Below are 13,236 nucleotides of genomic sequence, written 5' to 3'. Positions count from 1 at the left end.
CTGGGTCAGCTTCTCTGTCATTGGAGCTGCGCTGCAGATTGGAACTGGAGGGCATTTCAAACTCTTTTTGATCAAGTGCTGGCAAACCTAGCACTATGAACCCAGCAAATGAAGCTAGCCAGAGCTTCATTTCCAGAGCAATACAGAGAGGGGATATTCACAGGCCAAACAACCACAGTCTGACCCCAAATGAGGGACTCTCATAAGTGGTTCAAGTTTGACCCCTCTTTTAAAAGCAAAACCTCTCATCCTGGTCTTACCACAACCATGTAGGGTTGGGAGACTGGTGCAGCATTAACTCTGATGAGAGGCTTACGGCTGTTCCCAGCTGGAGTCCCCTTCCCCGGCCTGGCAGGGCTGAAGGCAGCTGGGACGTGGGGCAGGAAGGGGTTAAGGCAGCAGGCAGAGGAGGGGCCTGCTGCTCAGGGCTGAGGTTTGACACTGTTCTGGCAGCAGAACTTGTCATCGGTCTATTGTGGGTTGTTTGCAGATGCTCCAATTTAGGTCAGATTGCAAAAAAGGGGGGGGTATAATTTTGTTGTGTGCGCCTGGGAGCCCTGGCCCATTTGTCTGCGCTGCCTGAGAGAGGAGAGGAGCTGCAGGAATTGATGCAACTTCCATAATCATAACCTTAGGCCAATTTTTTTTTGCCTCCCCCTTGGAACAACAAAGGGATGTTTCAAAGAGGAGGAGGCTGCCAGGCCCCGCTCTCCTGCCTGCTCGTTCTTCCATTCTTCTCTTGCGGAGAGATGTTGGCAGGGCTCTGAGGGACCCGGCTTTGGGCACTGCCTCTGCTGCATGCCTAAGCCAAGGGGAAGTCAGACGGGGTCCCCTCCCTCCACAGCAGCTCTCTCCTCACCCTTTCTTTCTCATTTATCCGTCTGTGCCCCACCGTCATCCCTGGGTATCGGGGAAGGGGGCAGGTTGGCTCAGCAAGAGTGTGGTCTCATGACTAGCACAGGCAGCAGAGTGGGACTCTCTGAGTCCACCCCCCCTTCTGCCACTGACTTGTGCCTTCGGTGAGTCACTTTATGCTGTGATTTCTTGGGGTCTGGGGGGCAAACGAGAGGGGGGCAGGGGCAAGGCTGGAAAAGGTTGTGATACCTTTTGCTAGAAGGATTGCGGACTGTGACCACCCTCACTGCACGCCAGGCTACGAGATGCTGAAATGCGTGTTATGCTTGATTGTGTGCATTGGTGCCACCCTCCCCTTCTGAGATCAAGCCCTGCAGAAAACCAGCTGCTTCCAGGCCATCGGAGGGGAGCTTGGCTCTCTAACACGTCTCCTCCCCTTGCAGGGATCTACACCAGTAACAAGGACCCTATTTCCCACGGGGGCGGAGTGCTCAGAGCTGTGTGCAGTACACCCCTCTCTTCCAGCCTGCTGGCACACCAGGGTACGTCGTCTCTCCCACAGCTCAACCGGTCTCCCTTTGCTAGCACCATCCCAGCTTCCTCCTCCTCGGTCTCCACCACGCAGGTAAGGACCTCAGGACCAGGAGAGGAACTGTAATTCAGGAGAGCGTTGGACAGAGCAGGCACTGGCAGAGCAGGGCCACTTTGTGGGCACAGAGGAGTTGCTTTTTCCACTTGGGAACAGCCACTCTTCCTTCAGTTTAGAGGGCAGCTGCCAACTGCAGCTTCCCTTAGAGTCCGTAGAAAGATGTAGGCAATTTTGCGTCGCAGCCCACGCAGCCTGTTTCGGGGTGGGAGAAATTGCAACCGAAAAGGATGCATTGCTTTCCATTGACTGTAAGGGGAGCCCAGACAGCGCCCAGGTAGCAGAGGCCTGGCTGTCGGTGTGTGTTGTGTCCCATGCTGCTCGTCCCCTGCTGCTCGGCTGGATCCTGCCACCGGTGCCAGCCCCACCTTCACTCTGCAGCACAGATAACTTGGTGGGAGGGCTCGCACGTCCCAGCTGGGTGGGCTGTGTGTGTGCCAGGAGACAGAGCCTTGTCCTTTGTCAGGAGTTCACTGTGAGAGGTGTTTTACAGGGAGGAGGGAGTTAGTTTTACAGGCTCAGTGTTAACATGGCTCATTCAGACCTCTTGGCTCTGAGACGGGGCTGGGAAGATTTCAACTGTCTAGCGAGACTTCCAAGGAGATATTTTTAACACTCTCTCTCATGAGCAAGCTGGGTTCAAGAGTCAGGAGGAGATGGAATAATGAAGTTATTTTCCTCTTACGTTTTTGAGAAATCATTTCTCTCTCTCTCCCTCCTTGTTTTGCCTCGTAGGTGTTCTCACTGGCAGGTTCGACGTTTAGCCTCCCTTCCTCACATATTTTTGGAAGCCCCCTCGCATCTGGGCTATCAATCAACCCACTCTTAAATCAGTCGGAAAGCAGCCGGGCAGGTACGTGAATCAGAAGGTATGTGAGTTTGGACTTCCAAAGGGGTCTCCCTGGAAGAGTCGAGTCGAGACAACTGCATCCATAGTTCTCCAGCTGCCCTCCCTGCTTGCTCCCATCCCGTGCGTGTGAGAGCCAGGGGCTAGGAGAGAGGGACAGTGGCTTTTTCCCCAAGGCAGGGGGTGCTTGTGTTTGCCTTAATGAAGTGCTGGCTTGCAGTCCCGTAAAAGCGCATCTGCTGGTGTGTCCATTGGATATTGTGTGTCCCTGGACATGTGCTAGAAAGGTGCGAGAATGTAAGTCCTTCCCTACCAAAATTTGTTGCCTTTTTACACAGTAACCCTGTACAAACCTAGTGAAAACTACCGTGAGCTTTTGCTTGCTCAAAATAAGTTAAAAGTTTTTGTTGGGATTTTGGGTTTTGTTTTTGTTTTTTTTTTTTTAAAGAGAGATATCTCACACTCTTAATTTTCATCTTCCATTTCTGTGTTGAGTTACTTTCAACGCTTCCCCTTTGGCTTTGTCATGAATACAACAAAATCCACTGTTTCAGCTTCCAAACGTGAACGTGCCAACACTGAATTACTTACAACTGCTCATTTTTTCCCACCAAGGCAAATTCATATTTCTTGGAAAATTGCCTGGTTAATAAGCAGGAAACTTGAAGCATCATAAGATTCCTTTTTTCTCCCAAAACAGAGCGGGACTGATTTTTTGTTTTGCACCAGTAGTTAAACAAAAGCACCCTCCTGATTTTCAGATGTTGCAGTTAGTGGTGCAACTGTCTCACGCTCCCCTAGCCCAGAAATGCTGGCAGCTCAGCATGCTGGATGCCGAACTCCTGGGAGGTAGAACTCTGCCCGGTGTCACACTGAGCGACAAGCACTTTAAAGCGCACAGTCCTCATTAGAGGTGGCTCCGAGTTCTCCGGATAATCTGACACCGGTGTGCCCTTATTTGCCTTAACAAGTGTGCATGCCTGCATGTAAAGCATGAATGAACACGTATGCTTACTTATGACCTTTGCAAGCCCACGGAAGGTGCCTGTCTGTCTCTCCGCATGTCACTGGCGGCATTTTGTCTGCGTGGCCCCGGCAGCTTCTATCTGCTCGAGTGCAACGGGAAGGGAACTGCGCAGCTGACCCCAGTGGGAGTCAGGGCCATTGCACGGGAGCTGTGAGTCAGGAGTGATTCAGTCACCTGGAATTAAGGAAAGAATGGGATGATTCAAAGAGTTATTCTTCCCTCAAGAGGGAGATGACCCACTGCCGCTTCCCCTTTGCTGTTATTTTGGCAAGGTGCTGACAGGAGAAGGAAGCGAGTCAACTGTCAGGAATAGCCCTGCGGTTCAGGCGCAACACGGAGGCTCGGCAGTCTGGGTTCTGTTCCAGCCCCGCGGCTACTAATAAATGAATCATGTAGGCAAAATCCAACATACAAAGTGCTCAAAAAAAGCCTGATCCATTTCCATTACTTTCCATTTCCAAGATTGCTCTTTTTGCTTGACTGGGATCTTACAAGCTTCAGGATGTGTCTCTTCCATTTCCAGGCAGTGTTCAGAACACCTCCTGGGTTTTGTCACGTTTAAGGTTTGTCCATCACTATCTCCTCCTGCTGGAGCTAGTGGCCCAGAGAGTGTTAAGCCAAATTCACTTTTTTGGTTTTTTTTCCAGAGGGATTAATTAACATTCATTAAACCTCCTGTATGGGGCAATTTTCACTTAAAAACATGGTGACTGCTTTAATCCCAAGTCGTTGACAGGGTGGTTGTGAAGTTTTAGTAATCCTGCCTTGTCTTTAATTCAGACTACCTTTCCTGAGAGCGTCTGTGTAGACGGATCCCAAGGAGGTGTAGTTTTCATTGCAGTAATATTTGAGCTTTTCACAATTTTAATGTGACGTAGGGAAATGGTGTTACCCTGTCTTACGGATGGGGGAACTGAGAAACTGTTGTCACTGATGCAGGTTGATACCAGGGTGCCTTTGGCAGTACAAAAAGTCTGATTCTTATCTTCCCACTCCCTTAGCTACTGTCTAGTTCTTCCTCCCACGGCTTGTCCTGGATCCTGCCTCATCACGATGACAGGCCAAATGTATTTATCTTCTCTGGTTGTCTTCAGCCCTCTTTTTCATACTTGCTGCCATGGAAAGTGCTGTCTCTGTGTGATAACTCAGTCATCTCCCCGCTCTGGAGGCAACAGGGTGGTGTTGGCCAGGAGATAATGGAATGTGGAGCCTGGTACTGTTTCAGAAAACCAGAATGGTGTACACATGCGCAGGCTCCCTGGGCTGCAGGCAAACAGTGTGACAGCAACAAGCAGGCAGTCAAAGCTTAGCTGAATATTTACTTGGTTGCAGGTTAAAACTGATGCAGCAAGGCTGCACACGGTGGGCTGTGGGTATTTTTCAAAGGGTTTAAGTGGTCCTTGGATGGAAACAATACTGAGAAGCGCTGCTGTGCTCTGACCGTTCCTGCGGTCTCCTGGTTGGAGAACTTAGGAAGATTTCATGCCCTGTGGTGTCCCTGAAATCAAGATTTGTCTCCACAAGGTGTCTTGTACTGGGAGACTGCTGTTGACTGGCAGCTGCCGCTCACCGCCAGAAAGCAGCGGCTTCTCCCAGAAGGGTGGACCAGTTATAATTGATGGCCAGAAAGACATTCCCACAGGGATGAAGGAGTGAGGATCCCGCTCATACCTGTCTGTAAGAGCTGCTGAACAACAGCTGCGTTTGCTTGTTCTCAGCAGTAGAAAATACTGCCAATAACTAATGCCCTGCTCAGGGCATTACACTGTAAATCACAGCGTTCCCTGCAGGAGACTTCCTGGATTCTTGCACATTAGAAATGTCTCTTATTGTGTGAAGAAGAGGAGGGGCAAGTCAGCCAGCTGGTGCAGGCTGTAGTCACAACATCTGACATGTCCCAGAGCGAGGGGAACGTGTGTTTATGGGCTGGCAGGCTCTGGGGATGGAAAGCAAATGGCAGATAAATATACTTCACTTCTTGATTACTCTTTGGATGGGAGATATCCTGCACATGCACAGCGGCTCTGTCCCCGGCACTGCGGTGTCCCAGCTCCCTGGGACAAGAGGGATGGCTTCGGGGGTCGTTTCTGGACGCTGAAGCACTTGTTTAAGCTCTTTAGAAGGGAGCTGAGCATCTGGAAACTTTGGAGGACCCCAGCTGGGTTTGGGGGAAGGATGCTGGAGGCAGAGGGCTGCAGTGGCACTTGGGGCAGCCGAGTGGCGCTTTGCACAGGATCGATTCAGCTTTCCAGGCTCAGCCAAGTGTCCTCCCCCCCGCCCCCCGCAGCTTTAGAGCCAAAGGAAAAGCTTCTTTCTGCCCCTACCTCGGGTTTGCGGGGCCGGGGCTCCCCGCACCCTCCCGGCGCGGGCACCCCCCGCAGAACGCGGCCCCTGCCGTGAAGGAGGGGGGTGGCGTGGGTGACCTTCCCAGGGCGACACCCCCCAAACCCCCCCATTGCCGGCGTGACACAGGGTGACACGCAATGACACGCGGCCCCTCCCACGGCGGGCGGAGCCCTTATGCAATGCCGGTGCCCTGCGCTGCTCGGTGCTCCCATCTAGCGGGGACCGGCCCTCGCCGCCCCGGCTGACAAACCCGGGCAACCTGCGAGGGCTGGACGCCTATGAACACTGTGCCTCTCTGTCCCTCTCCCCACCCAGAGCCTGACCTGGAAGACTGCAGTTTTGGCTGCCGAGGGACGTCGCCCCAGGAGAGTCTCTCTTCCATGTGAGTGTCCTTCAGGAGTCCTCCCCCGCCGCCGGGCACGGGGGTGTCTCCACAGCCGCCTGGGCACGGCCGGACCCCGGGATGCCGTGGGATGACACAGCAAGGAAAGGGAAAGAGACTGGGGAAAGTAGAGGCAGCTCCTTCCCTTCTCCTTGGGGCTTGGGGTGGGATGGGAGCGGAGGGTTTGCTTTTCCAGTGCGAGCCGGGGCTAATGGGAACGGAGGGCTCTCCTGACATGGAGCAGCGGGGACTGAAGCTGGGAGGGATGCAGCCATTCCCGGTGTGAGGCAGATGAGATGTGGTGAGAAGGGAGCAGAGGAGGGCAGGTGCAGACTAGGGAAACATCTCTGACATCTCCCCGACCCTTCCACAGGTCCCCCATCAGCAGCCTGCCAACCCTCTTCGACCAGACAGTGTCCTGTAGCAGCAGTGGGCAGCTGGAGAATGTTCCCCAAGCCACACCGAACATCGAGCAGCTCCTGGAGAAACAGGGCAACGGGGAAGCCGGCGTAAACAGTGAGTCACTCGGGGCATGGGCTGTGGGAGGAGAGGTCCTTGTGCGTGTTTGTGTGGGAGCCAGCTGGGATTTTGCCCACAGGCAAAGGAGCCGGGTGAGGGACAAAGCACTAGTCTGTGCCATGGGGGAGTAGCTGGCAGTGGGACTGTGATCTGGGGCCAGTCACTTCCCCCAGTGTGGTCTAATTGTGGTATCTCCTGTGGATCCCCTTCTCCTCTTTCTTCCATCCCCCATTTTCTCCCCTGACCCTGTCCCACTTCCCCGCTTCTGTTCCTTGCAGTTGTAGAAATGCTCAAAGCCCTGCACTCGCTGCAGAAGGAGAACCAGCGGCTCCAGGAGCAGATCATGACGCTGACAGCCAAGAAAGAGCGTTTGCAGCTTCTCAACGTCCAGCTCTCTGTTCCTTTCCCTGTGGTGACCAGCAGCAATGGCCCAGGCAGCCAGGCCCAGTACATCCTGCCTCCCAACGGTGAGGGGAACAGTGGGAAGCATCACCCTGTGCTCTTTCATAGCGGCGCCCTGGGGTGGGCAGGAGGGGGTCACAGTGGGGAGGATCTGACCCATTTATCTCTGTAGCCACTGGCAGTGTGCACTGTCCCTTGCTATTGCTGTGGCAACGTCAGGCTCCGCCCCTGACTGCATCCTCACTTCTTTCCTCCGTACAGTCTGCAACAACGATTCCTTGAGCATCAGCAAGAGCCCCCCATGCAAGAACAGCTTTGGGATCGAGAACTCGCTCTCCACTTCCTCTGAGGTACACTGGCCACCGCATCCGCCAGCTGGGGAAGGGACCTGGGGGGGAACAGAGCAGTGCAGTCCCAGTACTCTGACTTGATATCCAGCTTAAAAAGCCTTGTAGTCCAAGCTCAGAAATCAGCTTGCTTTCTCTGGAGTGCCTGTTCTTCAGTTCATCTCAGTGCTGAGGGTCTGAGACTGGGAGCGTGAGCTGAGAATGCTTCTAGGTTATTCTGGCCACACTTGTAGAGATCCAGCAAAAGCACATCTGAGTTCTGGGACCCTTCTGAGCGTACATCTGCACCCACAGCCCCCCTTCCCACCTCCAGCTCCTGCCCAAAGCACCCTTGGAGCTGAGCTGACCTTTCACAAGCTGCCCCAGTCCGATGCTCTTATGTCCGTTTCTCCCCCAGGACCCTCATTCAGGTTGCCCCAGCAGGAGCAGCTCTTCCCTGTCCTTCCACAGCACTCCTCCGCCCCTGCCCATGCTGCAGCAGAGTCCTGCCTCGCTACCCCTGCCCGGGGTGCAGCAGGTGAATGGCCTGGCCAGGGTGGCAGGCAGCGGGCTGGGGGGAGGCACCACTGCCAGCCACAGCCTCTCCACGGTGCCCATGGTGGACGGCCTGATGGGGACCCTGGCAGGAGGCCAGCAGATGCCCATCAACGGGATCCTGGGGAATCTGAACGGAGCTCAGGCCGCCCAGCCTCCGAGCGCGCTGACGCAGGCGAGCGGGCCTCCGACCTTGCAGCTCTCCACCAGCCTGAGCAGGTGAGGACGGGGAGCTCGCGGGGACAGCCCTGCCCTCTCCAGCAGAAGCTTAGCACCGGGAGGGAGGGATGCCCTATGGATGCAGGACCAAGACAGACTGCGCTGACATTCCCCGCCTTGTTCCCCTTGCAGCATGCCCAGCCTGAGTCCCCTGACAGAGCAGCAGAGGCACGTCTTGCACCAACACGAACAACAGCTCCAGCAGCTTCAGCAGCTCCTGACTTCCCAGCCACTTAATCCGGTAAGTGTGCTTGCTGGCACCTTTTATCTGATGAGCTGTTTAATGGGAAAGCCTTGCAGCAGAGAGCAAAACTTAGGGTTCCCTCCTTTACGTGAATCCCCTGCCCACAGGGCTGCAAAGAGTCATGTGCCTTTTCCGTGGCTCCGGGCTCCTGAGGATAGAGTGAGGAGAAAAGCTTTAGGCAGGAAGGTGTGGCACCTCCCGGAGGGAGGGAGACTGGGATTTGGTCTTTTTCATACAAAGGAAAAAACTTAATCTGGGTTTCCCACATCCTGAGGGTGTGAGAACATGGTAACGCTAAGCCACTGTAAAATCAGGAGTGCTGTTACCTCCTCCAGCCATCTTTGAATGCAAATCATGTCTGCTCCTGCTGCCGCAAGCACACTGCGCTCTGGGCTTGCAGATGTGCTGTGGCCCACAGGAGAACGGGAACTCACTTGAGGACGTTGCTTGAAAGAGATAAGCACCAAACCGCATAGTTCTGAGGCGGGCGAGCCCCGTCCGGGGACATTGACATGGAGAACTGGAGATGCCAGGGGGACTGTGTAGGTGGCTGAGGACTTCGGGGTCAGAAAAAGGATCAGGCAGCTGTTCTGAGGATCTTGGCTCTCTGCCTGCGCCCTCTTGGGTAAAAGAGCAGCCCCGTCCCAGGCTGTTGTGGGAATGGCTGCATGGAGAGATGGTAAACAAACCCCTGAGTGTGTAAGAACCGCATTCAGTTGCCCTGCAGAAACCTCTGTGGTGTCCCTCCCCTGCGGCGGAGTTGCACAGGAGTGCTCACAGTTCCCGTCAATGAAGCTGTGCTCATTTATATCTCCCATGAACTTGGCCCGTTGCTTTGGACAGATTTCTGGGTCAGGCTATTTATAACCCAGGAAAAGCAAATTTCAAAGGGCTTCTCTTTACAGCAGCTGATGTCACCGTGTCATCAGCTGCATCCCTGTGGGTACGGGAACAATGTCAGCTCTCAGCCTGCTGCATTGGTCGATGGTTGCTATAGTGATTTCCGCAGTTTGGTTGGATTCGAGGGTGTCCCTCCGGGTGCAGGTGAGCCGTGGCCCGTGTCCCCCGCGGGTCCAGCTCACCTACACTGACCCTGTGGGTCAGGGATAGCTGTGAAGCGGGACGGGCTGGGGAAGGAAATTAGCAGCCAGTCTAGAAATTCAGGGTAGCGAATGCCACAGACTTAAAATCCGTGGGTCAATTGATTGGGAAGAGCTGAGTAGATTCGTGTGCCTGCAGGTGGGGTTGGCTAATCCTACGCTTCAGGAAACAGGGGGGTTGGAAAGGTCATAAGCACAGGCTGTTAATGAACACGAGACAGACTGTTCCTCTCTCCACCTAGATGTGATCAAGGGGACTTTCTCCCTGTCCCCAGTAGCGTTTCTGGGATGGAGTGTGCCAATGTGGCTCCTTTGTATTAGAGGTCACCTCTTCCTGAGCCCTTTGTCCCTCCTTTGACTTCTCTTGCTCACCCTTCCCCGCAGGAGCAGCAGGCCCTGGTGTTCCAGATGATGCAGCAAATCCAGCAGAAGAGGGAGCTGCAGCGGCTGCAGATGACAAGCTCGTCCCAGCTCTCCATGACCAGCCTCCTGGCAGCCACCTCCGCCCCCCTGCACTCCAGCACCAGCGCCCTGATGACCTCGGCCCCTCAGCCGCCCCCCAGCAGCAGCTCTCTCATGGCCTCCCTCTCCCCCCAGCAGCTCAACCCTAGCAATGCCCTCATGGCCCCCCAGGCCACCCCACCGCTCAGCACTCCTGGGAACAGCCTGCTGGCTTCGGGGACAGGCATCCCACCCGTCCTTACAGCACAGACTAACCCGTTTCTCAACCTGCAGGCTGATGGCAACACCCCAAAAGGAACGGTGCGTATGCTGCTAGCACTACCCTAACCCCACCGAGCTCGTGGTGCTAGGCGCTGTACAGACCCGGGGAGAGAGAGTCTGCGCTGCAGTTACCTTGGGGGAGCCAGGGCACGGCTTAGGCAACAGAGGCAGAATGTTCCACTGGCTTTGCTGCGTCCCTGGCTAGCCAGTGTCACGTCCTGATCCTACCTCCAAGGACTTCTGTAGGGCCCAGAGAGGGTCGTGGGTAGGCACAGAGGCTCCCGAGGCGCCCTGCCGTGTGTGTGTGTGCAGACACGCACCAGACCTGCTGCAGAAGCGAGGCAGAGACAGGCCATAGATTTGTCTCTGTTACCCCTGGGACTTGGATGGGACAATGTGCCCCTGGCAGTGCTGGCCCTATTGGATGAAATACGAAGGTGACTGCATGTTGAAACCCAGGGTTTAGAAGGAATCTTGCACCCAAGAGGAGAGGCTGCGGAGAGGTTTACGGCCTCTCTGTAAAGCAGCCTTCTACTGGAACACCAGTGCCTAGGGACTGACGGTGTGATACTGTCATCTCTCCTCCGTCCCTCCCCTGGCCTGTACCTGTACCCAGAAGGTCCGGCCCTGGTTGGAAACACTTAGGAGCCAAAGGCCAGGGTCGAGGGGCCAGTTCGGCCTGAACTGGGCAGAGGGGAAACCTGGGGCTCCCGTGTCTCCGTTGATCCCGAAGGAGCCCGAGAGGTCGCGGTGAGCAGGGCCAGGTCCGCAGCACAGCAGGGCTCTCTGCTTCTGCCCCCTCGTGTTGCCGCCCACCCAGTACTGATACCTGTCTCCTCTGCGTCTCTTTTTTTCTGTTTGTTTTTTAAAGAGCATGAATGAAAAGGGAGCTCCTCTTACCCAGGACAAGGGCTAAGCTCCCGAACAAACCAGCAGCCAACTCCTCTCAGCCAGGGGAATGTGGCTTTCCACAGTCAACTTTGATACTGTTAGAGCAATGAGCACAAGGCTTCCAAGAAGCATTTCCTGCCGCTGGGCAATGCCAAGAGGTGCTTTGGAAGACAGTACGTCTCTGACCAAGCCCTGGTATCGGGAGGAGCGAAGGTGGGGGGCTGCCTGCCGCCCTGATCCGTGCCACACATGCTCAAAGCGAAGCTGCGTTTCCACCCGGAGTGGAGGAGAGAGTTAACGCCAGCTGCCTGCCGGTTGACGGGGGTTCACGTGGGCGTAGCTCCCCAGGCCGAGGCACTAGAGACCGTCGAGCGTCCTTGGCCAAGACCTTGGCGGAGGGAGGCCCCTCTGCTGAGGGCTCCTTTCTGCACAGTGCAGAGGAATCTGGCAGCGCCCGCGGAGGCAGCACTGGATGTGACACAGCTGGGGAAGTGGGACGTGGTGGCAGTACCTCCATGGTCTGCTTCGCCCAGATGGGGAGGTTAAGAAGAAGTCCCGTAGCTGAGATTTCTCACCTGCTTTTCGTCTGCCGGGCCCTTAGGATGCTCTTCTCTCTATGAAGCTTCATCATATGAAGCCCCGACACCTCAGCTGGATCCAAACCCAGCCTGAAATGACACGAGCGGCGGAGCGATGGGTAAGGACTGGTGCTTGGGGAGGAGGTGAAGGCCACCTACTTCTCGAAAGGACGTTGCCACATCTGCTCTGCCAGCTGCTGTCGGTTCGGTGCTGTACTTTTCACGTGAAAAGCACACTCCTGCTCCTTGTGCCGTCTCACTCTTTCCTTCCAGCATTTCCAAAGGCGAAAATTTCAGCTTGCAAAAAGGGGCCGTAGCCAGTATTACCCCTGTCGTAGCCCAACTTCAGAAGGTGCATTTGAACCTGGCCGTTGTTTCCCAGGCCTGAGCTGGGAGATAGAAATGTGCGTGGGGAAGAGAGACTCCCAAATCCGGTACCTGTTCTTTCTTACCCACCACAAATCACTCCAGTCTGGCAAAACCACGTTCTTCCACTGGTCTTGGGCACTTGAGAAAAGGGATCTCCAAGCAATGGGACAATTACCAGTCTCCTAAGCTGGGACATCGGACCCTTCGTTGTTCTCCACCTTTTGACCTTAACTCCGTCTTGCAGCCTGGAACCTCAGCGAAGAGATCGGCTTCCTCTGAGCTTGGGTGCGCTGGATTGATTGAAGGACAGGTGGGGCAGCTCTGGGGGAAGGGGAACATCTACGTCAAACGTACAAACGCCCCTTCTTTTCCTCGCGCCCTGGTTCAATCCAGAGCTCCTGGGGGCAGGCGGGAAGACTCCAGCTAATAGAAACTCTGAGGGTCTTAAAAACAAAACAAAAAACAAAAAAACAAAGTTGTCAGACCTTAATGGACATTTTTCAGCACATTCCCACTGCCTCTAACTAGTTTGCACTATTCAAATTTGTCAGCAGTGGGTCTGTGCTGATAGTACTAGAGGGGCTTGTTATAGGCAAAACTCATCTGCTAAATATCTTTCTTCCTTTTTATTTTATTTTATTTTATTTTATTTCTTTTGTCTGTTTGTTTGTTTGGAAGATTGTCACCACAATGGTTGAAAAAGGCTAAAAGGAGAGAAAATACCTTTCTGATCTCAGCCTCCAGTTCTGTGAACTGGGCAGAACACTGCTGTCTGCTCAGAAATATATATATATATATATTATATATATATAATTTTTTTTTATAAAGAAAAGCTAATGTTTTAACAAGGTTAAGAAGCTATTGGGAAGACGGAGATGGCAGCTAAAAGTGGAAATGCAGGAAAACAGATTAAGAAGTCTCCCTTCCGTGCGGTGCCCGCAGCACAGAGGTAGAGAGGAGCCGTGGCGCTCGCTGACGCGCTCCCTGTCCCCAGCTGCCTCCCGGGCAAGTCACGGGCTGAGCCCTGCCAGCGGCCGCCCGCCTGGCGCTTCCCCAAACGGGAAGGAGATCTTTCCGTGGCAAATGGTTTGACTCTTGTTTTTTGTCTCCCTGTCCCCGGAATTGCTCTGGCACAATTGTGTGCTTGCACTTTTTTTTTTTATTTCTCTTCTTTTTCCCCCCACCCCCCTCCCCTTCCCTCCCTTCC

At 54.5% G+C, this 13,236-nt stretch overlaps 1 protein-coding gene across 2 annotated transcripts in view; it reads left to right on the top strand.

Moving 5' to 3' along the window:
• MLLT6 (MLLT6, PHD finger containing) overlaps window positions 1–12,214 on the top strand; it is a 44,182-nt gene extending 31,968 nt beyond the window's left edge. For both annotated transcript variants that reach the window (XM_054224032.1, XM_054224030.1), the window contains exons 11-20: window positions 1,299–1,480; window positions 2,237–2,354; window positions 6,037–6,103; window positions 6,477–6,619; window positions 6,901–7,089; window positions 7,286–7,374; window positions 7,769–8,124; window positions 8,257–8,365; window positions 9,853–10,230; window positions 11,063–12,214. In XM_054224032.1, coding sequence (XP_054080007.1) covers window positions 1,299–1,480; window positions 2,237–2,354; window positions 6,037–6,103; window positions 6,477–6,619; window positions 6,901–7,089; window positions 7,286–7,374; window positions 7,769–8,124; window positions 8,257–8,365; window positions 9,853–10,230; window positions 11,063–11,107 — 1,676 coding nt within the window. In that variant the 3' untranslated portion in view covers window positions 11,108–12,214. The remainder of the gene's footprint in view (window positions 1–1,298; window positions 1,481–2,236; window positions 2,355–6,036; window positions 6,104–6,476; window positions 6,620–6,900; window positions 7,090–7,285; window positions 7,375–7,768; window positions 8,125–8,256; window positions 8,366–9,852; window positions 10,231–11,062) is intronic.
• The last annotated feature ends 1,022 nt before the right edge of the window (window positions 12,215–13,236 follow it).

The sequence above is a fragment of the Rissa tridactyla genome, chromosome 19, assembly GCF_028500815.1.
Source record: "Rissa tridactyla isolate bRisTri1 chromosome 19, bRisTri1.patW.cur.20221130, whole genome shotgun sequence".
Lineage (NCBI taxonomy): Eukaryota > Metazoa > Chordata > Aves > Charadriiformes > Laridae > Rissa > Rissa tridactyla.
Note: the sequence above shows the minus strand (reverse complement) of the source record. Positions and strands in the feature narration are given on the sequence as shown.